Below are 23,109 nucleotides of genomic sequence, written 5' to 3' on the forward strand. Positions count from 1 at the left end.
TTATGGACAGATGAATCACACGAAGATTGAACATTTGTGAGATAACTGGACAATGATGTAAAGCACAGCTCCAGACAATGAAAGAACTCTGTCTAAAAAAAAAGAAGGCAGTCAGCTGTATTGTGCCTGTAATGAACTGGCCTGCACGGTCACCAGATCTCAACCCAGCTGAGCTGTTATAGGGGCAGCTTGACCGCACAGGTCGTAAAAAGTGCCCATCAAACCAGTCCAACTTGCAGGAAGCACTTTAAGAAGCATGGGGTGAGAATTCCTCAGATTAACTCAGCAAACTGACAGCTAGAATCCCAGCAGACTTCAAGGCCATAAGTGCTGCAAAGGGAGAATTCCCTCTGAAGGACAAGAAGGCCAAAAAAAAATTGAAGGACAAAATTCTTATTTGAAGCCAAAATCATTACATTCAACCTTGTCAATATCTTGACTGCTTTTTCTGTTCGATTTACAGCTCAATGAATGAAAAAAGTATGCATTTGCACAGAAAATGTGAAACTTTCTGAAAACTTTTGACTGGTATAATGTCTTTTGTGCAGTATACACCCTACAGCGGAGATGCAGAGACCTAAAATTAAAATTCATATATTAACCACAGATGTTTATTCTAAGGTGGTGACTTGAGCTGCGTGATTCTTCAGTAACAAGTTTTGGTCTTAGAATTAAAATCCCAAATAAAATAGAAATAAAAAGTCTCACTCAGGCAGAAAATAAATGAATGAATGAATGAATGAACTAGTTATTATATAACTAGTATAATATTATTATATAACTAGTATATTAGTATAATAATAATAATAATAATAGTGAATTTTTTTTACATTACTGTAGCAGGGCAGAATAGCTACGATTTCCTTGCAGGTGTTTCTTAAATTAATTTCCAAAAAATAACAACATTGCCTTCCATTTGAGTAGCACCTTTCTTACAAGGTTAGACATTTACCACTTCCTACAGCCAAAATCCTGAGCAAAATGAAGTGCTATCTCATAGACAGAATGTGTTTAAGTTTATTTAATACACAGCGTTATAGTATCATGAATGTATTACGAGAGATTTCGCCGTATAGGAATATACTGCAGTTAAAATGGAAGCGTTATCGTTTTTGGTGAATAAATCCCACAAGCTTTTTTCCGCTCCATCATTCTATCATTTTCATTATTTTGTCATCATTCATGTCCCCATCAATATTAACAGCTGGTTACATAATTAATCACAGCAATATTCTTCTGCTGAGAGCAGCCAATGTTTTTATTCGGAGTGTTGTATTTAATTTTACATTCAACACCTGAGATCTGTAGTTCACTTGGTCATTAACCAGCCCTGATGAACTTCATGCTAAAATCTTGTCCTTCCCTTTAAGTAGTTTTTATTTGATCGCTGCTGCAACAGTCATTTCTTCTGGTGTATTTAACTGCTGGGATTTTCAAACTAAGTTATCTGTAACGCATAGTCAGTTAGGATAGATTGTCTCTAGCATGTTGTATAGAAAAACACACATGCGAGCACACGCCCACACACACACACCCACACGCTCGCGCCCACACACACACACCCACACACGTGTATATCCGCACACACATGCAAACTCACACATACACAAACACATTCACGCATGCATGCACACACATACACACCCACTCAGATTCACCACCACCCCCTGTGCAGACACACACACACACGCATGTGCAATCTAACAACCATAACCACCTGGGTTTTTCCATTGACTAGGCTAATACAAATATAATATATGTAGATGTAAGTAAATATTCAGCTGATTTATTCAAACGAGAGTCTCCTTAAAATGACTACAGCCTACTATTTCACACGACATATTTTCTATGAATACTGTATGTTAATTATTAATCTCTGGTGGTCCAACTGAAGGGTTACCTCTCAGAGTCGGTCACAAAAAACCCGGATAAAATAGGAGGGTCGTGTCAGGAAGGGTATCCAGCATAAAACCTGTGCCAAATCAAAGATGCGGACAAGATGATCTGCTGTGGCGACCCCGAACAGGAAGCAGTTGAAAGTACAACAACAACAACAACAACAACAAAAACAACAAGAACTGTGTATTAATTAATGGCCCCTGGTGGTCCAACCGAAGGGTTAACTCTCAGTGCCGGTCCCAAGCCCTGATAAAATAGGACGGTTGAGTCAGGAAAACCTGTGCCAAAATCAAATATGCGGATCAGATGATCCGAAGGACAACAACAACTGTGTATTAATCAGCACTGTTATTGCCACGTACAGTAATGTGTTTATTAGATCTGATATACATCATGCATACAAATTGCTTTTTCTTTTCTCATCCTTCATTGTAATAAAAGATGTAATTCTCCTGTAAAATGATTAACACACACTGACTCACTTCTATAAGACTGCAAATCCTAATTAAGGGAAATTTCATTTCACTTCTACATCAACACGCATTATGTCCAAAATGTGCTGGCTGAGAAAAAAAATGGCCAAATCGAGCCTCGGCAGCTCCTCCATCACGGGAGAGTATCGCCCGTCACTATGCGGCAATGTGTCCAAAACTAGTTTCCATAGCAACCACATCGGATACGCCATATTGATGTTCCGCTGAGTCGATATCCCAGCATGCTCAGTGTGTGTACTGTACATCTGAGCCTGTGATATAGGACAAGGTGAAACGATAGCAGCTTCTCAGTATGCACCGGTACTCCTTCAGACACTTCACATCATTCAGTGAGCAGCTGAACATCTACAGTAACAAGCACGAACACTCAGTGTGCCCGTTTTTTAGTCATTTTTAGACATCTAGTAAACTATGAGACATTTGTAATCGATCAGAATGATTTTTTGCAATGGAAATCTTGTGAATAGCAAAACAGTGGAGAAAACTGTTAATATAATCCACATTTTAAACTCACGTAGGGCGAGTACAAGCTTTGTGTGAGATTCAGACTGTCTCTTTGGCATGGCTGGGATTTTATCTGAAAGCCTTCTGTTTATCAGAGCAGAATTTAACCAGTTTATTTCAAGTTTAAGTTACCACATTATTACCACAAGTCTTAAGTTAAATGATGCATTGTACTGTAAACAAAGGTTTGGGAAATTCAACAAGAGAAATTAGATCGTGACAAACGATTCGTATGGAACCAAAAGACAGAAAATAAGCATGTGATCAGCTACTCCTTACTGGTTTTGAGCTGAACTGGTTCTGACTCACGAGCAGAATACATGCGTGTTCCACAGCCAGCATATTCCCAATGTAATATGCTCAACAGAAAGTAAGAAAAATTGTTCAATTAAATCTTCAGCATCGGTATGCCTACTCTGTAACACACATGCATGCGAAAGGGAGATGGATTCTGCTGAGAGGGGGGTCAGAATTTGGCAGCAACAATCATGAGAACTCAGCTGGATTTTTAGATGATTCCACAATAATGTTCACTAAACATTAAAGCAGGAAAAAAAAATCACAGTACATTTCAAATATATAAATCTTTTGTCAAACTGTTGTCCACCAAATAAAAAAAACCTCTTATAATCATTTTGTAACTAGTATTATTATTAATTTTATTTGTAAAGTGATTTACAGTAATTTATTTAATCCTTTAGGTCAAAATATTTGTACATTTTTTTTTGTCTTTCACCTCAAATGAAGGCAGAGTTTCTGAACATTTTGAGGATATTTTTCAGTAGTTTTCCTAATAAATATGATTATATATTTGTATATCAGGCATAACATTAAAAGCACTGACAGGTGAATATCATCTGGCACAAAAAGTGGGAAATATTAGGCAAAGTTGAAAGGTCAGTTCTTGAAGTTGATGTGCTGAAAGCAGGAAAAAAAAAATGGGCAAGTATAAAGATCTGAGACAAAAATTCTGATGTCTAGACGACTGAATCACAGCATCTCCAACAACACGGCTTGTGTAGTGTTCTCAGTTTGCAGTGGTCAGTACCTACCAAATACAGTACAAGGAAACACAACCAGTCACAGGCTCTGAAGCCTCACTGATGAGTTCAAGAATGTAAAAATGTACTGATCGAATGTTAGCCAACATTAACGTACAAACATTGCTAGATTTTATTTCACTTCTCGGTTTAGTTTGCCTGAAAGCCTGGATGCCATGCGAGTCCAGATGAAGAGCATGTGAGATATAGGTAAGGGGGCGGGGCTTCCAGGAAAAGTTTGGAACACCTGAGCTAACTGAGATAGCTCATAATAGCGTACTCCAATATTACTCCAATCCTGGCAATTTATAAATATTATGTAATATAACAACATATGAGTAAATGTAAATGCAAACTGTCAAACAGACATCTTGTTTTGACAGGCGCGTCCTCCTACATTAACATGGAGGTCAAATCCCTGTGGGTTATGTGTTTAAGAAGCTCAGAGATAAAGATTAATCATGCATATGGCAGAACATGTTTTACTGTTGGCCGCTAGCAGAGCTGAGGCACTGTAGCAACGCTGAGCTGCAATTAAAAATATCCAACACGCATCGGATGAGCGTGCAATCTATCTCCTCCCTGAAGAGCAGGCTAAACACACACAGGAACAATACGCACATACACACACCCCAGGTGGTGACCTGCCGGAACCCAGAGCTTGCAGATTTCCACAACACACTCGCCACTGTGGGGCATTTCTTACAACAGCCGAACAAATAGCCCGATTTGTACCCGGTCTAATTGGAGGCTGCTTGTTATTTTGTCACCTGAGGAGAGATGTGTGGCCCTGGAGGTCAGAGATACACAACCTCCAGCATACCATATCTGCTATAAAACCAAACATTTCAACAACTAAATGACGGCAAAATGACTAAATCAATATTACACGCTCTATTTCAGATTGTAGCTGAGATGGCAAAAAAAAAAAAAAACCTGCATGCAGTACTTTCCGGACTATGTGGCACTTTTTTGTTCTTCTAAACTTATGCAACTTTATCATCTGATTTTGTTCTAATTTTGTAAGAATTTAAAGAGAATGTTTATTACTGTTGCTATGGTAGCTATGGTTGTTTACTGCCCCCTTATGACCATTCTTTGCAAATATTAAAAGCAGACAATACATGGAGGAAAATCACACACTTTTTACACAAACACGGTCAATTATTATTCCCTATGTAAAATTCTTAAGGCTTCCATTCCTTCACATTTCTTTTGCACTTATAACAAGTATATCATAGCTGTTACACCATTTTATATCTTTTAACCCCCAAAATTGTGCTCTTAAATATTCTGCATGAATTATATAAAACAACTTCTATTTAATAACTTTTAATATAGCGTAATACAAAGCCTAATAATGAAAGACCTTTGTATTATTTATATATTTCTAACACACTTTATTTATAACATACTATCTGACAGGTTGAGTAGATTTGCTGCATGTTGTATGTTTACAGTGAAAAAATTTTTTTGATAATCTGCATCCTCTACATCACTCTCTCTCTCTCTCTCTCTCTCTCTCTCTCGTGGCCTGAGGTCAACATTACATCATCACAGCAGCTCTTCCTTTAACTGATCACTGCCTATGGTCCATAATTTGCAAATAAATATAATCTATTCCACAGGTATTACACATTTATTCATGAATTTTGTTGAGCAGCAGTACAGCATCCAAGTGAAACATGCTAGAATTAGAATTCTCTCTCTCTCTCTCTCTCTCTTTCTCTCTCTCTCTCTCTCTCAGTTTATGCCCTTATACTTTGTGAACTTGTCATGAGCTGCTGGTAGATTTCATAAAGTAAGAATTTCACTGCATGGTGTAACAGACTGTTTTCTGTACATATGACAATAATTTCTTGGATCTTGAATGATTTATTAAATTAAATTAAATTAAATTAAATTAAATTAAATTAAATTAAATTAAATTAAATTAAATCATTTTTTTTATCTTTGAATTTATGATGAATTTGAATTGATGATGAATTTGCAGAGATTTCTGTGCTTTTTTTTTTGCAGTAATCTACTTGAATTGCAAGCACATGATTCTTCTTTTAAACTCCTAGAAGTAAAGCCACATATGTAATTCCTTTCTATGATGTACTCACGTTCTATGCACGTGAATTGAAGAGGGCTTTGGCTGGATGTGGGTTGGGATGACATCACATGACGTGTCTTGGCGAAAATCTGCAGAAAAGCTGCAGTAATTTTCAGAAAATTGCAAGCCTCTTTTAGCTTGATTTTGTGTTTATTTCTGCAGTTGCAAAATTGTTAATCCTGGAGGGACTGAGCAATTCCCTGATCAAATGTACCAGCGCGCATACACATACACACACACACACACACACACACACGCAGTGGAATACAGATATCTTCTTTAGCAATTCTAGTGAAAGTAAACGGTCAGCATAAAGGACAGGTGTCCAAGACTTCATTAGTCATATGAAACATCTGTTAAGATTCTTAGTCCGAAGCAGCATTCCTGCTGTTTGAACTTAATTAGACAGCTGGTGGGCAGTATGTGTGTGTGTGTGCGTGTGCTCTTTGTGACCCGAGTGTCATTTTGCAAAGACAGACCTCGGCTATGAGATCGCAGTAACTTCAGCTCTTCTTCCAGTCGTCTTTGGTAAGAGCGGACACACACACACACGCATACCACACACACAACGATTTGCTTGGCTGTCTAGAGTAATCCTGATACACTTGGGGAATTGCATGTGTGCATGTATGAGTCACTGTGTGAAAGGGATGGCGACGGTGAGATGTCTGTCTCAGGTTACTGATACACACTCCGGATGTTTCCCAGCCACAATAGTGCCTATTAAAATCCAAAGGAGCCCCTGAAACTCATGAAAAACTTATGATGTGTGCTGTGCATGAGTGCTTTTCAATGCTTTCTTTAAAACACTTATCCCTGCTTATTCATAGCAACCTTTGTTCTGAAAAGGACGCAGTAAATAGCTATTAAATGTATGCAATTAAATTATTACCGTTGTGTTCATAACTTTACATACTTTACTTGCAGAAATTGTAAGAAAAAAACAAGAGGGATCATAAAACATGCATTTCCTTTTTAGTATTCAGTACTGCCCAGAGTACACAATAATAAAAAAATTACACGCTTGAACCGGACAGATTAAAAGCCATTAAAAGGGTGTAAACTTTGAACAGGACAATCAGTGTAAATTATTATTATTTTGTCTTCTGGGAAACATGTACATATCTTACATATGTAGCTACTAAATGGCAGTATTGAATATAAAAATAAGCTCTTTAACTGAAATAATTAACAACTTACACCAGCCATCCTGTTTAAAAGTTTACACACCCCTGAACCTTAATGCACCGTGTTGCCTTCAGGAGCATCAGTGAATGTTTGCAGCTTTTGTAATAGTTGTGTACGAGTCCCTCAGTTGTCCTCAGTGTGAAAAGATGGATCTCAGCGTCATATAGCTGCTGTTGGAAAGATGCAGAAGATGCAGAAGAAGGAGCTGGAGGATGTTTCTGAAGAACAGCAGGCAGATTAACTGCTCAGGACAAACAAGAGACTCATCAAGAGGTCTCACACAACATAAAAACACACGATCATCCAGGTAACACAAACAGAATGAAGAATCAAGTGTATGTAAACGTTTAAACTGGTTAATTTCTGTTCATTCAATTCACTCTTGTGGATTATTTGTAAATGTCTGTTCTGTGAAATAGCTAATTCAGGGCAGAAGTATTGAAATTTTGCAGATTCTGCAAGGTGTATTCATACTTATGACCTCAGCTGTACCACTACGAGACATTCATGTGTCTCTTTCAATTATGTCGCATGCTGTATTTGTTTTATTAATTTACTTTTTATGAGTTAATTTCTCCGATTTTCAGATTGTATGCAACCAAAATGTCCGATTTCAGAGTAAAAAAAAAAAAGAAATCCCATTCCTTGTATAGCCTAACATGTACAACATTAACCACACAGTGCTCATGCTGTTGCTTAAATGTGAATGCGACTGAATCACTATCATGCTGTGTAGTCAAATATCACAGTTTCCCACAGAGTAGCGTGGAGTAGGATGTGATCGGAGTGGACGGCTCTTTCACACACCGAACAATTCTACAGAATACAAATGAGTCTCATGTTAGTAACTGGGATGTGTTTAGGCTTTCCAAAAAGTGCACAAAAGTGCCTTATCATAATTTCTATACCATAACGTAATGGTTTCTCCACATTAGAGCTGCATTCCACAAATAAATAGTTCAGTTAGCTAGTGTTAGCTAGTTAGTCGGGGTGTAACGACGCGAAATTATAAATCAATACAGCAACGACTGAATATGTGTCTCCGAATTTAGTTTTCCAAGAGGCCAAAAATTGGAATTTGCCTGTGTTCTTGTTCATCATTGAATGTTTTTACTATGTCACACTCAGTGGTTCATGGCTCATAAAAGTAGGGCTTTGTATTTGTAGTTTTCTGTTTTTACCTAGCCTAATTGGGACAGTTATCTTTTTTTTTTTTTCACACAAATGTTAATACCTTCAAAGTAAATGAAAACAAACTCGTTTTTTCTGATTTATTCTAAATTCTGAAGGTGTTAGCTTCATCCACTAAAATTCAACTGAGGTAAAAACACTGAAAGCCAACAGTCTCCTGCCTAATTTCACATCCGACTCATGGGTATAAAACATTTTGTTAGTTTATGCTGATTGAAAATGTCTTAGAAGTCGATTTCTATTCAGCTGGTAGAACGGAACACCAGTGTGCTGGTGAAAAGGGTTAAAACGGTATAAAAATACAGTAACTGAAATGAAATGACCGTGTTTTTGTGATCTGTTTACATGCCAAACAGCATGTAATTAAACAAAAGCTTAAAGGATTTTGTTAGTACAATGTAACAAAACTGAACATGGACTCCGGGGGATGTATCTAAAGCACAGGGACGTTTCCTATTCTGTTGTTAGCTAGCTGTGCTATCAGAGTCACGCGGTTCTCTGTAGCACTAAATGCATTTTTGAATCCTGAAGTCTCCATTACTGAATATGAACTTTTGTCATTAACTCTGATTTCAACTTTACCTGAATTAGCAAGGCAAGGCTGTGTGTATTCACTTTATTAGCCACGTGTTTTCAGTATTAGCCCTGCCCACATATCTGGCCACAAATTCCTTTAACTTTTACGTCTTCCATTCTCTTGCCATCAGCATCATAATTTAATGGAAAGCAGAATTACATCATTTCTTAAAAACTGTGGCCAAAAACCTGCATCCAACTCCTGCTTTCTGCAGAATGTAGAAGCTATTAAGCTAGCTTGCTAGTACACTAGCATATTAGCTCGCGAGAGTTAGGAGAAACATATTTTGCTGTTTTATTTGTTTTATTTATTTTTCAAACCCTTGTAGCCTTTTAAATATGATTAAAGTTGAATCAACTTTTTCAGATGATTAAGTGTGGAGTGTGGGCTTGACTAAAATTGGCTGAAATGTTTATTACACCTATGTAATAGAATGGTATTTTAGGACTATTATGTAAGTTGTTATTCATTATACAGACATATTGAATAAAGAGCCTTCTGTGAAAGAAAACAATATATTATGCTGTATTGTTGCACTCAGAAGCAGTTTTATTGACACTTTAGCAATTTAACCGATTACAGCATGTTCTGGCCATTTTTCAGTATTTATTTCCACAGTATATGATTCAGTAACGTTAAGCTGGCTACTGGGGCAAAACTAAAGCTCCATAGACAAGGTAATTTTAAGTTTTGAATGCCACAATTCTACACTACCAATGTAAAATGCAATTTACAGTTCCCTCCAAAAGTATTGGAACATCAAGACTGATTCTTTACTTTTTACTATATGCTGCAGACTATTTGGTAACAAAATACATAAATAAATTTATGTCTTTACATCTCACATTCAATGTACATTGTTTGTATTCTACAGAAATGACATGTTCATGACACTAATGGAGTCATGCGAGAGACAATAACAGCGCTACACTACAGATGAGAAACTGGACAGAATTGAAGCAAACCCGATACATGTCTACAGAGACATCTCAGCTATTAGATAAATGACCTTATGATCCAAATGAGCTGGCCAAACTAAATGATCACATGGTGACCCTTTGATGCACAAAAGCATTAGTGAAATAACACAAAGGTCGTTTACAGTTTCTATCGCTCCCCAAGCACAAATTCAGTCTGATCTGATCACCGTTAGTGTATGAACATGAGCTGTAGCCCAGTGTACTGTAGCCCTGAAGCTTTATTGGGCAGCATCTCATTCAGAGAGGTCACAGGGTCAGTGCTGACCTCTGTAAAGAGAAGTGACACAGAGAACGCTTGGTTTGTGGCACAAATTGGTTTGGCTCGTAGTAGAAGAAATATGAGAGCGCTGAGCTGAGGGCGGGGAGAGATACTCCCCTGCAAACATATTCCTAATAAATCCATCAGAGTGAACCTAAAAGACAAAGACGTTCAGACTGACAGGTGCTTTCTAGAAAATCAGTAGCTGTGGTACTACAAGTGCCAGAAAATCTCTCTCTCTTTCTCTCTCTGTGTACATATATATATATATATATATATATATATATATATATATATATATATATATATATATATAAATATATATATATATATATATATATATATATACATAAAATGCCACACACACACACTGTGTGGCATTTTATGCTTTTTTTCATGCTTTTTAGTGAAATAATGTTCTGTTAAAAAAGTAGGATTGCATAACAATGTGGCATGTGTTACATAATTCAATAGACATGTGTGTTGGATTCCATGACCTTCAATGCTAAACACAACTGATGGAATGACCTTGTGGTGTTCTTATTCAAACACAGCCTGTCTGTATATAATACATTTGAAAAAGTCTCATCGTTGATCTCAGAAATGCAGCTTTGCCTCTTAATATGCTTTCCAAACATTGGCAAGCTACTCTGTGTGTATGTGTACTTATTTGCATCGTCAGTGATCCTGATCCCTTCTGTTCTTGGGACCTGATCCATCCTGATGCCCTACTTCTGGTTAGAGTTCTCATCAGCACTCATTGCTGCTGAGGATGACCCCACATGGACAGGCTGGAGATACATGAGATTACTGTATATAGTACCACTTAGAAACTATGAAGATGGCTCTGGACTGGAATTGATAGGGTCAGCTTTGCTTTGACAGGTTTAGGACTGCAATTGCGACAAACAATTTCAATGATATGAATGAATGAATCTCCTGGTTACATAATTGCACTTCTGATCATAGACTTAAATGTGATTTATAATCACACTATCCAGTGATACACAATGAGGATGGTTTCCTTTAGAGTCTGGTTCTTCTCATATCATCTCATTGAGTTTTTCCTTCCTATCGACGCTTTTGGCTTACTCATTAGAGATAAAGATACACATTTTTAAATGTAAAATTTATATCCTGAATTTGTCTCCTTCTGTAAAGCTGCTTAGTAGCCATGTCCATTGTTAAGAGTGCTAAACAGAATAAAAACTGAATTGAATTATCACAGGAACAGTATGGTTTCACATGAGTACTAGATACAAAGTGGTGCACAATGCTTTTGTACATTTTTGTGCACAGCGTTGAGTCTATGTGACAATGCAAATAAGTGTGCATAAAAAAAGCAACATATCTTAGTCAGCAAATGCCTTTTTCCTGAGCTCGCTGTACACGGCACTTATCAGGCATCATGGCAGCCCCGCACTACCAGAGTGACGGATGAGAAGGCTCAAAGTGAAGGAACGGTTAGCTTGATTCGTGATTCATCAGCTCATAGTGTGAAGTGAACTACTGCACTTCAAAAGGAGCGGTATACCTGTCAAAGCCGCCGTCATGAGAATTACATGCCTGCCTCACTAAACAAACATCCACCTTGAGCCACCGAGCTCCGACGTGCTGCGAACGCAGCCTGTCTCAACAACGGATGCGTTGAGACAAACACCTGGGCCAGAGCTCAAATTCAAGCTCAGATGGAGATTAGGATTCAGCATTATGAGTACAGATGAGTCATGGCATTTTACAGCAAATCACAACAGGGATAAACTGAGCAAACTCGATCCTTCTGCAACGCCGGCCTCATTTTAGAGGCTTAAAAGCCGCGTTGCGTTTTTGGTTCAGTTCAACAAAAAAATCCACCCTGAGTGACTTGCATAAATATCTCTGTTTACTGTATGATCTTCAGTGGAGTCTAGGATTTATATTGGAATGAAATTCTGTTGGTCCGTTTTGTGTTGCTACATTAACCACAATGCTGTGCTGATAGTGGAGCCACTGGGATTAAGCCCTCGGTTCAAGAGTCCTTCAGTCTGTTCAGCCATCTCAACAGATCATCTTCCAAAGAACGTTCATGTTAATACCATCGACAACATCACTCTTGTCACCTTGCAGACCTCTAGTCGAGCCGACACTGTTGTAACTTCATCTAACGTTGGATTTCTCATTAATAAATCGTTAATAAATCATCACAGACTCCACCCACCTCATCCACCTCAGGAACTGTGTGCTCAGCCTGTTGCAATCAGGCAAGTGCTTCCCGCAGTTTGATAGCTAAATCTAAGAGTCTCAGGAGGCGCTTCTTCCCCTCAGGCCATCACACTCCTCAATACAGACATGTCCATCTTACAGATCCCTTAGGACTCCATAAAGACTCATTTACTCCATTGGATCTCTGCACACTGCACTTTACTGTTACTACATGTAACTCACCTGCATGTTAAATACGTCACTTTCCAGTTCCATCATTCTACTACAAGTAACATATTGCACTTTCTATTACCTCTTCTTATTTCCTCTTATTTCTATTCATTCTTTTTTGAAAAGGAGCAGTTTTCATTTCACTGCAAGTTGTATACTGTATATAACTGTGTACGTGATAAATAAAACAAAAACCTTGAATAATATGACTTTGTGGAAATTAATGAATGAGAATGCTTTTTTCTTTTTATATTTTGTCTATTATTTTACCTTGTACAGCCTCCAACTTTATTGTACTTATTTCCTTATTATTCTATTACTGTATCCTACTTTTTGAAATTCCTTTTTTGAAATCTTTATCTCCACTTCTTTTATACACAGACAGTTGTAAAAAGCATTTTAACTACATGACATACTATATACGATTGTGTATGTGACAAAAAAAAACCAACGAAACTGATTGTTAGCCTTTCTATCAGCAATCTGAGAAATGTTTTCTGCCTTTAAACACAGCTAGCTAGCAATTAGCTCACCAACTGGCAAATCAGCACCAGAAACACTAAACACATCACAAATACTTCAGTATAAACATTTGGAACATGTTTCATGGAGGACTCCACCGTAAACAACCTTTTAATATGGATTGATATCCCCTGATGATTGCCTCCCTCAAAAGCTACTGTAGATTAGTCTAGAATTACTGCCACCTTTCAAAAGAATAAATAAAAATAATCACATGCATTGTGTCAAATGCTTAAACCTTTGGAGAAACCTTGTGGCTTTCAACAAGTTTTAACAAGAATAATTCATTTTAAAAACATGGCAAATTTATTGACACCATATCTGTAAAGATCTGAGGTTGCACACATGATAAATCCATCCCCATATGGTCACAGGGAGCCTGAAGGCTATCCTAGGGGACTCGAGACACGAGGCTGGGGACAACTTAGGTAGAGTGCCAACCATCAAACACTCATTCATACATTACAGACAATTTAGAGATGCCAATCAACCTACAGCGCATGTCTTTGGACTGAGGGAAGAAACCAGATTACCCAGAGAAAGCCCTCAAAGCACAGAGAGAGACCATGCAAACTCCACAAAAAAAAAACAGGAATCAACCTTGTATGTGCTACACAAACATGCTAAGCCACGATGTCCTCCCTGCATGCTAAATCCTTTTGTCAAAAAACAAAGCATGTTTAACACACACACAAGACGTATATCACCTTAAGGAAAAAGCCTGCTGAAGCTTTACCATGTGAGCATACTGAGCAAACCATCTCTCATCGCGTGTGTTATTCAGGAGCCCCAGGCGTTTCCACAGGCTCCTGTTTACTCAGAATAAAAACCTGCATTGACACCTGTGTGCTTTGATCGAATCGGACACCTCCGTCTCCTTCATTTTAAATAAGTCTCACTTTTAATCGAGGGTGCCAATATTTCCAGAACTGACTGTACGGACCTGCTGAATTCCGTTCACCTGACATGACTGCTCAAGCTCAACTCCAAGGTCACGCATTCAGGAGAGTCTGTTCCCTGAAGGGGGAAAAACGGTAACATATAATTTATAACCTACTCTCCAAGGGAACAATTTCTACTTTTAAGAATGGTAGCTGGAATAAGGGCAGCATTACTGGTGAGCCAAAAAGAGTGTCCTTATTAGAGGAGATTGTGCTCTTTCAGAGCAATTCCTAGCGGAGCCCGAGATTAAATAGGATGTGTCAGAGGGGAATGAGCACATGGGCAGGCAGACTAGATTAGCATGCTCATCAAGGATGGGTTTCGGAGGGATTGGGGAGGGGGGACGGGGTATGGGGGGGTGTTAATGCAGCATTGCTGAAATGGGATGCTGCTTAACAAGCCATGTGATATGGAGCAGGCGTGAATGGTGGGAGAATGGAGAAGGTTTAGGAGCGTCAAGCAGCTTAGCAGTGGTCTCAATCCACCATCGTGTCCTTCACCACATTATCAGCCCCGAGTCTTCTGGGGGTTTAATCTCCATCTAGATTGTGTTTGGTACTTTGTCTGTAATGTTTTGTCAGCTCGCACTGACCTTCAGCCCCTTAATGTAGCGTCGGATTACGTTGATGTTCCTCGTTCCCTGGGAACCCAGTGCATCTCTCTTTTTTTTCCCTCTTTGCTTCACTGGACGTACATCTCGCAACCTTTCGTGTTGCGAAGCTGATGGTGCTAAAAGAATGCAAGGTTAAAGCTCCCACCTACACTCAGCCGTTTTGCGTTGCCATCTGATTTGCATTTAAGCTTTACACTCAGATTCACAGGAGACACTGTATCCATTTTAAGCTTTCTTGGCTCAATTATTAAGAAACTAATACACCCAGGAAGAGAAGGCTAAAGGGAGCAGTGGGATTTGGAGGACAAAGAAGTGTTGGTGTTGGTTGGTTCTATGCACAGGGAAAGGATACGCTGCTGCGCTGAAGTGAGGTGGGCAATCAGACAGAAATAGAAATGAGAGCAGAGAGAGAAAGAGAGAGAGAGTCATGGGGGAGGACAGCAATGGCGAGGGAAAAGACACTTCATCGGTGGTTTTGCAGCTGGTGCCAGGACGCAGCACACTAGTACTATTAGCATACAATAGCCATCTTCTATAGATGATCCCCAGGAGACCATCTCATGCAAATTGTTAAGCGAGCTTGAAGCAGTGACAGAGATGTCTTCTTTACTCGTCTTCCCTGAGTCCACGGGTTGAGCAACTGACGCCCCCTCAGCAAAGTAAAAATAGGATTTTCCTTACAAATCTGTAGCTCTGCTACTCAAGGCATGTATTTCAAGACATCGTGGGAGATCTCCTTTCTGAATCCATGCACTAGAATAATGATAAGTAAATGATTCGAGCAAATTTATTGGATGGAGATGTTTGGTTTTTTTTAGGTCTGAACCTTCATCAGTCGTGAACCTTTAAGGTCCTGGAGAAAACAAGAGCAATGAATTCAGAAGTACCAACAAATTGCACTCAGGATTCAGGTTAGAAGATTATACTGCAGTTCAGACACCAATATCTTCCCCCAGGATACACTATGTGGATGAAAAGTATAAGAAAATTGAAACAGTCTTGCCAGATTTGATGTTTGTTCGATCAACGGTACCAAAAGAAATTTCCGTGTAAAATCATTACAGCCCATTTGATTGGCTTAATGCAACAGACAAAATGGATTCTTCTGCATCCAAAAGGTCTGAAGCTCTTTCTTTCTTTCTTTCTTTCTTTCCTTCGACCTTCTGTTAAAGTTTCTGCAAATGGCTGCTGCATTAAATATTTACATTAACTCCAGCTTTTAACCATGCAGATATTTAAGAGCTTTCTGAGAGATCCGTCATGCCTGTGATAAAGATCTCGCCGCTTATCTGCTGCGATGCGACCTGATCGTTCTTCCCAATTAATTAGTAAAATCTCACTGATCTGATCTGCACATGTGTAACATGTGTATCAGATTTTACCTGGGCTCATCAAGCAAGAGAGCAACCAAAGGTGAGAAAGGTGTGACAGTCATGCTCCATGGAGCACTTAATTAGAGGTAAAAAATCAGGTACGTCATGACTATTTAGGACAATGGAGCTAAATGAGGCCAGGGTTAGTGGGCACATGAAGGTGACCGTGGCCTGGTTGGGGAAAAAAATGTAGCTTGTTAACAAGGCTAGATGTGAGCATTTGTCTTCATTATCACATTGCACTTGGGGTGTCAGTCCAAGTCACTCCAGCAGAACAGAGTTGCTCCTTCTGATAACGCACAGGCACTCATATTTGCAAAGATCAACGAAAGACTTGGCAGTCAGCTCCGGGTACCTCTTGTCCTGAAGGGTTTGAGTGCCAAAGCCTTTTCCTAAAACATTTCATCTTTCCTCAAGGAGCCGGGAGATCACACCTGAATCACTTTAAAGCTACTTTCAGGTTGAGGTCCGTCTATCAGGACTACCTCGGAGCGAGCAATTGATAGCTTGGTAATAAGTGGTGATAATTAGCACAAGGTGCTGTGATCATACCCCAGTCAGCACATCAGTCAAACCTGAAGAAGAACATAAACCGGGGGACCCATATGCCGTTCTATCAAACGCCAGATGAGCCGTGAAGAACAGAGCATGCCAATCACATCATCCCCCTGTGTCACGGAGACACAGGAAGAGATGTTTTCCACTTAACGAGAGGAATTTCTGACCAAATAAAGACATGGAAAGAAATTCCAACTTACAGGTATCAGAGGCTCAAACCGTAGGCTGCAGCACTCATTTCGTAAAAGGTAGCAAATTTAGTTTGACCTCCGTGCTGTTTCCTGGGAGATATTTGAGTTAATAACTCTGCAAGACGACCAAGCAGCACAATTGTGTCGGGGGGGAAAAAAAAAGCAGCACTACTCTCTTGCAGCTCCTAAATACAAGGCGTGAAAAAAATAATCAATAAGTGTTAGAATGAGTCACCGATGTTGTGCGTATGTGGGGGAAGAGTGAGGGGAGGAAGGAGAGGACAGTGTTTATTAAATAAGAAAAAATAAGACACACACTCACCCTCTGTCTGTGAGGTTTTCAGCCTCTGGCACAGTCCCGTGATGTCTCCATAATCCTCCTGAATTTTGACGACTGCCTCGGTGCCTCGGAGCTCCATGAGCGAGCGCAGCTCCATAAGCGAGCAGCCGAAACCTCCTGCATCATTTCTTTGGTTCTTGGAGTAAAAATCGCTGTTCCGCATGTCCCCCATGTTCGTGGAGTATTGCTCCAAAGACTGATCTGAAGTGGAGTTGAATCGGTTCGCAGAAACCGAGAGACGGGCAGCGTGGCGCGCGAGCCTCTTGGGGATGAAGATTATCTGAATACAGTCGGACAAAAAAAAATAATGCAACCAAAAAAACTACGAGTATGTGAGAAAGATGGAGAAAATAAAATTTGAGGGAAAAAAAAAAAATCCAGTCCAGTGTGCTTGACAGAGGAGAGGAAAAGCGGGCTGAGTTCCTGAGGATCAGCGCGGCTGCAGAGCGGCGTCGCTCCACACAGCGTTTCCCATTTCAGCCCGTCTCCACTCGGCTCCTGTCTACATGGTGATCCTCTCCATTACTCCTTCAGAGACAGAGAGAGAAGGTGGGAGAGCGAGAGAGGAGGAGGAGAGGGAGGGAGGGAGAGAGAGAGAGAGATGGGGGGGAGACACAGAGAGGTGAACACGAGTGAATCTCAGAGGCGCATGCAGCACAAAAGAGAGAGAGAGAGAGAGAAACAGCACACCGACTCTCACCCTCCAGAGAGGAGGAGGAGGAGAATGGAGCTGTCCGTCTATCCATCTCTCTGTCTCATCTCAGCTCGAGAAATGCTTGTCAGCTAAATACAGGACACCGTGAATATTAACCCTTCCTCCCGATCACTCCAAGTCAAACATGACCTCATTTATTTTCACTCAAGTGTCGGACATGACTTCATCTCTTAAACGAACATGAAACATTTTAGAAATGATTTTTCTTTTACTCAAATCATCCTAGGCTCATGTTGCCCTGAGGTGAAACAGACATGGCTGCTGTTGTTTTTTTGGTGTTTTTTTTCCCCTTCCATCTTTCTGTCTCTTATTTACACTCGCACGAGGCAGGAGGATTCCTAACCATAACGGCTTTGGAGGCTTGATTTTCATCAGTGCTGTTTATATTGAAAATCAATGGGATGGAGATAAACTGTACTTGGGTACTGGTCAATAGAAATGTATAGGAATAGTATTACTCAGGTTGTAGATGCAAGCTCTGGTGTGACATGCAGTGTTAGGTGCAGGGTTTAAGCAGAACTGTCACAGCTAGCGTTAGGCTTGTGTGATGTTGTATTGATTTTTCCCTGCTTGTGAATTTACCATTTAAAACAATATCCTAACAGCCTAACAGTCTTCACCGTGATCGTTAGATGAAATGTCACTGAAATGCTCCTTATTGTGGGTTTTTTGCATTGTTCTAGAGATTTCAGTTTAGGAAAATAAAAAAATTGACTGTAGTGAACAAAAAAGAGTCAATACACATCATCACTACACCTACACTGTGTTTAAAGCCAGTGGCACATGCATACTATGAAAATTTAGCTTTTAATGATGGTAATCCACACAAGACATGTAATGCTACGTTCACACTTACCTGCGAATCTCAACGACAAATCAACCGGACATCATTAATTACTTAAAGAACTGATGTTTTTCGATAATATGAGAGTGTCCAGTGATGTGACAAAGTTGAGAAAACTTGATGCAAATAATGGAATGACTTGATGCAGCAACTTCCATATATATATATATATAGATTTTATGCACAAATGCCACAATCTCCTTCCAATATGTTTGCAAAAATTGATTTGTTGTCAAGCCGAATGCCACCTACTGATAAACATTATTACTATGGCAACCAGTAACAGGAACACCTACTGGTGGCTACATAGTACAGCGACTGGTGACTTGTGTGAACGTAGCATAAGAGTTCAATCCAGAAAAGTAAAAGACCTAGAACCTGCTTATATACAACACTCATGAGCCACATGGCAACAAGGATACGAGGCTTAAGTTCTAAAATCTATGTTTTAGGTTTACACAAATAATCAAACATAACTTTATGGTCAAATTGTAGAGCATAGAACAGTGTTAGTGTATAAAATAAAGTGTTTTTGTGTAAAATAAAGTGGTTGTGTTTAAAAAGTTGTGTTTGTGTGTAAAATGCTGTGTTTTGTGTGTAAAATTATGTGTTTGTGTATGAAATAAAGTGTTTGTGTGTAAAATGTTGTGTTTTGTTTGTAAAATGTGTTTTGTGTGTAAAATGTTGTGTTTTGTGTGTAAAATGCTGTTTGTGTATCAAATAAAGTGTTTGTGTGTAAAATGTTGTGTTTTGTGTGTAAAATGCTGTGTTTGTGTATCAAATAAAGTGTTTGTGTGTAAAATGTTGTGTTTTGTGTGTAAAATAAAGTGTTTGTGTGTAAAATGATGTTTGTGTGTAAAATGTGTTTGTGTATCAATTAAAGTGTTTGTGTGTAAAATGATGTGTTTTGTGTGTAAAATGTGTTTGTGTATCAATTAAAGTGTTTGTGTGTAAAATGTGTTTTGTGTGTAAAATGTGTTTGTGTATCAATTAAAGTGTTTGTGTGTAAAATGATGTGTTTTGTGTGTAAAATGCTGTTTGTGTATCAATTAAAGTGTTTGTGTGTAAAATGATGTGTTTTGTGTGTAAAATGCTGTTTGTGTATCAATTAAAGTGTTTGTGTGTAAAATGATGTGTTTTGTGTGTAAAATGTGTTTTGTGTGTAAAATGTGTTTGTGTGTAAAATAATGTGTTTTGTGTGTAAAATGATGTGTTTATGTATAAAATGTTGTGTTTGCATGTGTGAAATAAAGTGTTTGTGTGTAAAATGTTGTGTAAAATAAAGTCTTTGCAAATAATGTGTTTGTGTATAAAATAAATGTTTGTAAAATAGTGTTTGGGTGTAAAATGTGTTTTTGTGTGTACTATGATGTGTTTGTGTATTAAATAAAGTGTCTGTGTGTAAAATGTTGTGTTTTTGTGTGTACTATGATGTGTTTGCGTATTAAATAAAGTGTCTGTGTGTAAAATGTTGTGTTTTTGTGTGTACTATGATGTGTTTGTGTATTAAATAAAGTGTCTGTGTGTAAAATGTTGTGTTTTTGTGTGTACTATGATGTTTTTGTGTATTAAATAAAGTGTCTGTGTGTAAAATGTTGTGTTTGTGTGTACTATGATGTTTTTGTGTATTAAATAAAGTGTCCGTGTGTAAAATGTTGTGTTTTTGTGTGTACTATGATGTGTTTGCGTATTAAATAAAGTGTCTGTGTGTAAAATGTTGTGTTTTTGTGTGTACTATGATGTTTTTGTGTATTAAATAAAGTGTCCGTGTGTAAAATGTTGTGTTTTTGTGTGTACTATGATGTGTTTGTGTATTAAATAAAGTGTCTGTGTGTAAAATGTTGTGTTTGTGTGTACTATGATGTTTTTGTGTATTAAATAAAGTGTCTGTGTGTAAAATGTTGTTTTTGTGTGTACTATGATGTGTTTGCGTATTAAATAAAGTGTCTGTGTGTAAAATGTTGTGTTTTTGTGTGTACTATGATGTTTTTGTGTATTAAATAAAGTGTCTGTGTGTAAAATGTTGTGTTTTTGTGTGTACTATGATGTTTTTGTGTATTAAATAAAGTGTCTGTGTGTAAAATGTTGTGTTTTTGTGTGTACTATGATGTTTTTGTGTATTAAATAAAGTGTTTGCATGTAAAGTAAAGTGTCCGTATATAAAATGTTCTGTGTGTAAAATAGAGTTTTTGTGTGTAAAATAATGTGTTTGTGTATAAAACGTTATGTGCCAAGCCCTTTCGTCTGACTGCCGCTGATATGTTGCATAATAATATTCATTACAGTCTCAGTGATTGTCAGTTGGTTATGAGGTTAGAAAAAGTGTACTGTCCAATATTGTGTTCTCCATTTGATTTGCAAAAAAATATTGAATTTTCACCACAGCATAATGAATAATATACATCTAATTTCGAACATTACATCACTACATTTTTCATATAATTTAAGGGAAGGCCAGGCTTCTTACACAGTCTTAAACTAATGGCCTCTATTTGGTTGGTTGGTTGTTGACTCAATAATGTAATCAAACCGAGAGATCTATTATTCATTGCAGCGGCACAGCAGTTCCAGGCGAGGTGATGCGGGGAGGGATTAATGCAGTCACAAAATATTTGTTCATTTCATACAAGCAAGTGAGCTTCTCCTAACATACCATTTTTTTTTACTATTTCATCAGAAAGCTGTTGTTAAATAAGTTCCAAACATTACCATAAGATCACAAAGCATTTTAAAACACAACCTTGTAGATCAAAAACATCTTCTAATTATTGTTTTAAATATAGATGTCAATGTCAGACTCGAAATAAGACATTCAAGAGAAATGAGTGTCCTCATTTTGTTCCTGCTGTTAGGGTGAATGTTCCTTCTTTACTGCAATCCCTGCTTAGGAGATCTGGTACTATTCGCATTACCACAGACTAGCAGTAACACAAAAATGTTATAGTATACAGTGAGGACTGAGTAACTGCTCGGATTTCAAGAAGTCCTCCATGGCTCAAGCATGACTTTGCACTTTTATCAACTTTACCAACAATCTTTTTGTTCCCTCCTCGAGCATCTATTGGCAGGGTCCTGCTGCTCTGACAAATGCAATTTGTCAAAGGCAGTTCCCTGTGAACGAAAGGCTCGAGTGGGTGTATCTGACACACAAACACACACAAACACACACACACACACACACATAAAATCTCTCTCTCTCTCTCTCTCTCTCTCTCTCTCTTTGAGTCTCTGAACCCTTCACAGCTAATCAATACCCATGCCAGTCTCACCAGCAGGGCCAGGGTGTGGAATAAAACACAAATGGCTCATCATCCTGTCAAAGGTTGCAGGTAACTAACCTAATAACTAACACACACGCACACACACACACACACAGCCCGGTTTGATTGAGATACAATGCTGTCTTGAAACAAAGATGAACAGATATAAATTTAAACTTCTCCTTCACTATTATTACCATGCGCAATGTATTGTGTATAGGTTACAACCTTTGCGATGTGCCATATGCAGTTGGAAAGGAAGAAAGTTTTCTGTCAAAGTAATCAAAATTTATGACAAGAAAACTTTTGGTGACTTTGTCAGGGGGAAAAGATCGTGCAACATAAGTAGAGGAAACACATTTTTCCTCTGTAGGAAACTCAAAAATCAAATCAGTCAACTTAAATGTCTGTAAAAGAGCATATCTTAGTCAATTTCCCCATTGGGCTACTGTAGACAAGTCTATTATAAGAGTGAATTCCCCTAATGGAGCATATGACTGCTTTGGTTTTGAGATTTACATAGCCAATAAAATAACTGGATGTCCATGATTCGCTTCACTACTCAGACAACACTGCACTCTACACTGAACACACTATTAATAACTGCGGACTTGAAATGCAACAAAAAATCAATGGCTCCAGTGGAAGCTGTGTGATTTTGATTTGTAGATTATTACAGCCCGAGGCATCAGACTGCTAGCTGTACTGCCGTCAGTCAACCCTGTAATTACAAACGAGGAGAACTCGTCATGTTTTATTTTTTTCCCAAGTAGTGGTTGATAACAGCTGTGCTGGAGACACAGCTGGCGATCTGATTTGCTACTGCTAATTTTTGCTGCCAAATATTTTTATGAAGACTGTGGAGGCATTGACACCTGTTCTCTTGGCCAAACCGGGCTGGAAGTCTTCCTAGTACAAATCGATTACAAGTGAAGCACACAAAGTGATGAAGAAGATAAATATTCAGGGTTTTATGCTTTACTTTATTGTTTTTTTTTTTTTAATTGGTAGTGCTGATGCTAGAAGGCTATAAAAGATCAGTAGCAGAAAGGAAAGCTTTATAGCACACAGAGGAAAACATACTTCATTATTCAAAAGTAAACTCCTCT

General features: G+C 38.4%; 1 protein-coding gene across 12 annotated transcripts in view; it reads right to left on the bottom strand.

The window, feature by feature from the left end:
* atp2b2 (ATPase plasma membrane Ca2+ transporting 2) overlaps nucleotides 1-23,109 on the bottom strand; it is a 177,544-nt gene that overhangs the window by 74,706 nt on the left and 79,729 nt on the right. For all 12 annotated transcript variants that reach the window (XM_058373604.1, XM_058373600.1, XM_058373607.1 and 9 more), the window contains exon 2: nucleotides 17,164-17,709. In XM_058373604.1, the coding sequence (XP_058229587.1) occupies nucleotides 17,164-17,353 (190 nt within the window). In that variant the 5' untranslated portion in view covers nucleotides 17,354-17,709. The remainder of the gene's footprint in view (nucleotides 1-17,163; nucleotides 17,710-23,109) is intronic.

The sequence above is a fragment of the Hemibagrus wyckioides genome, linkage group LG21, assembly GCF_019097595.1.
Source record: "Hemibagrus wyckioides isolate EC202008001 linkage group LG21, SWU_Hwy_1.0, whole genome shotgun sequence".
NCBI lineage: Eukaryota > Metazoa > Chordata > Actinopteri > Siluriformes > Bagridae > Hemibagrus > Hemibagrus wyckioides.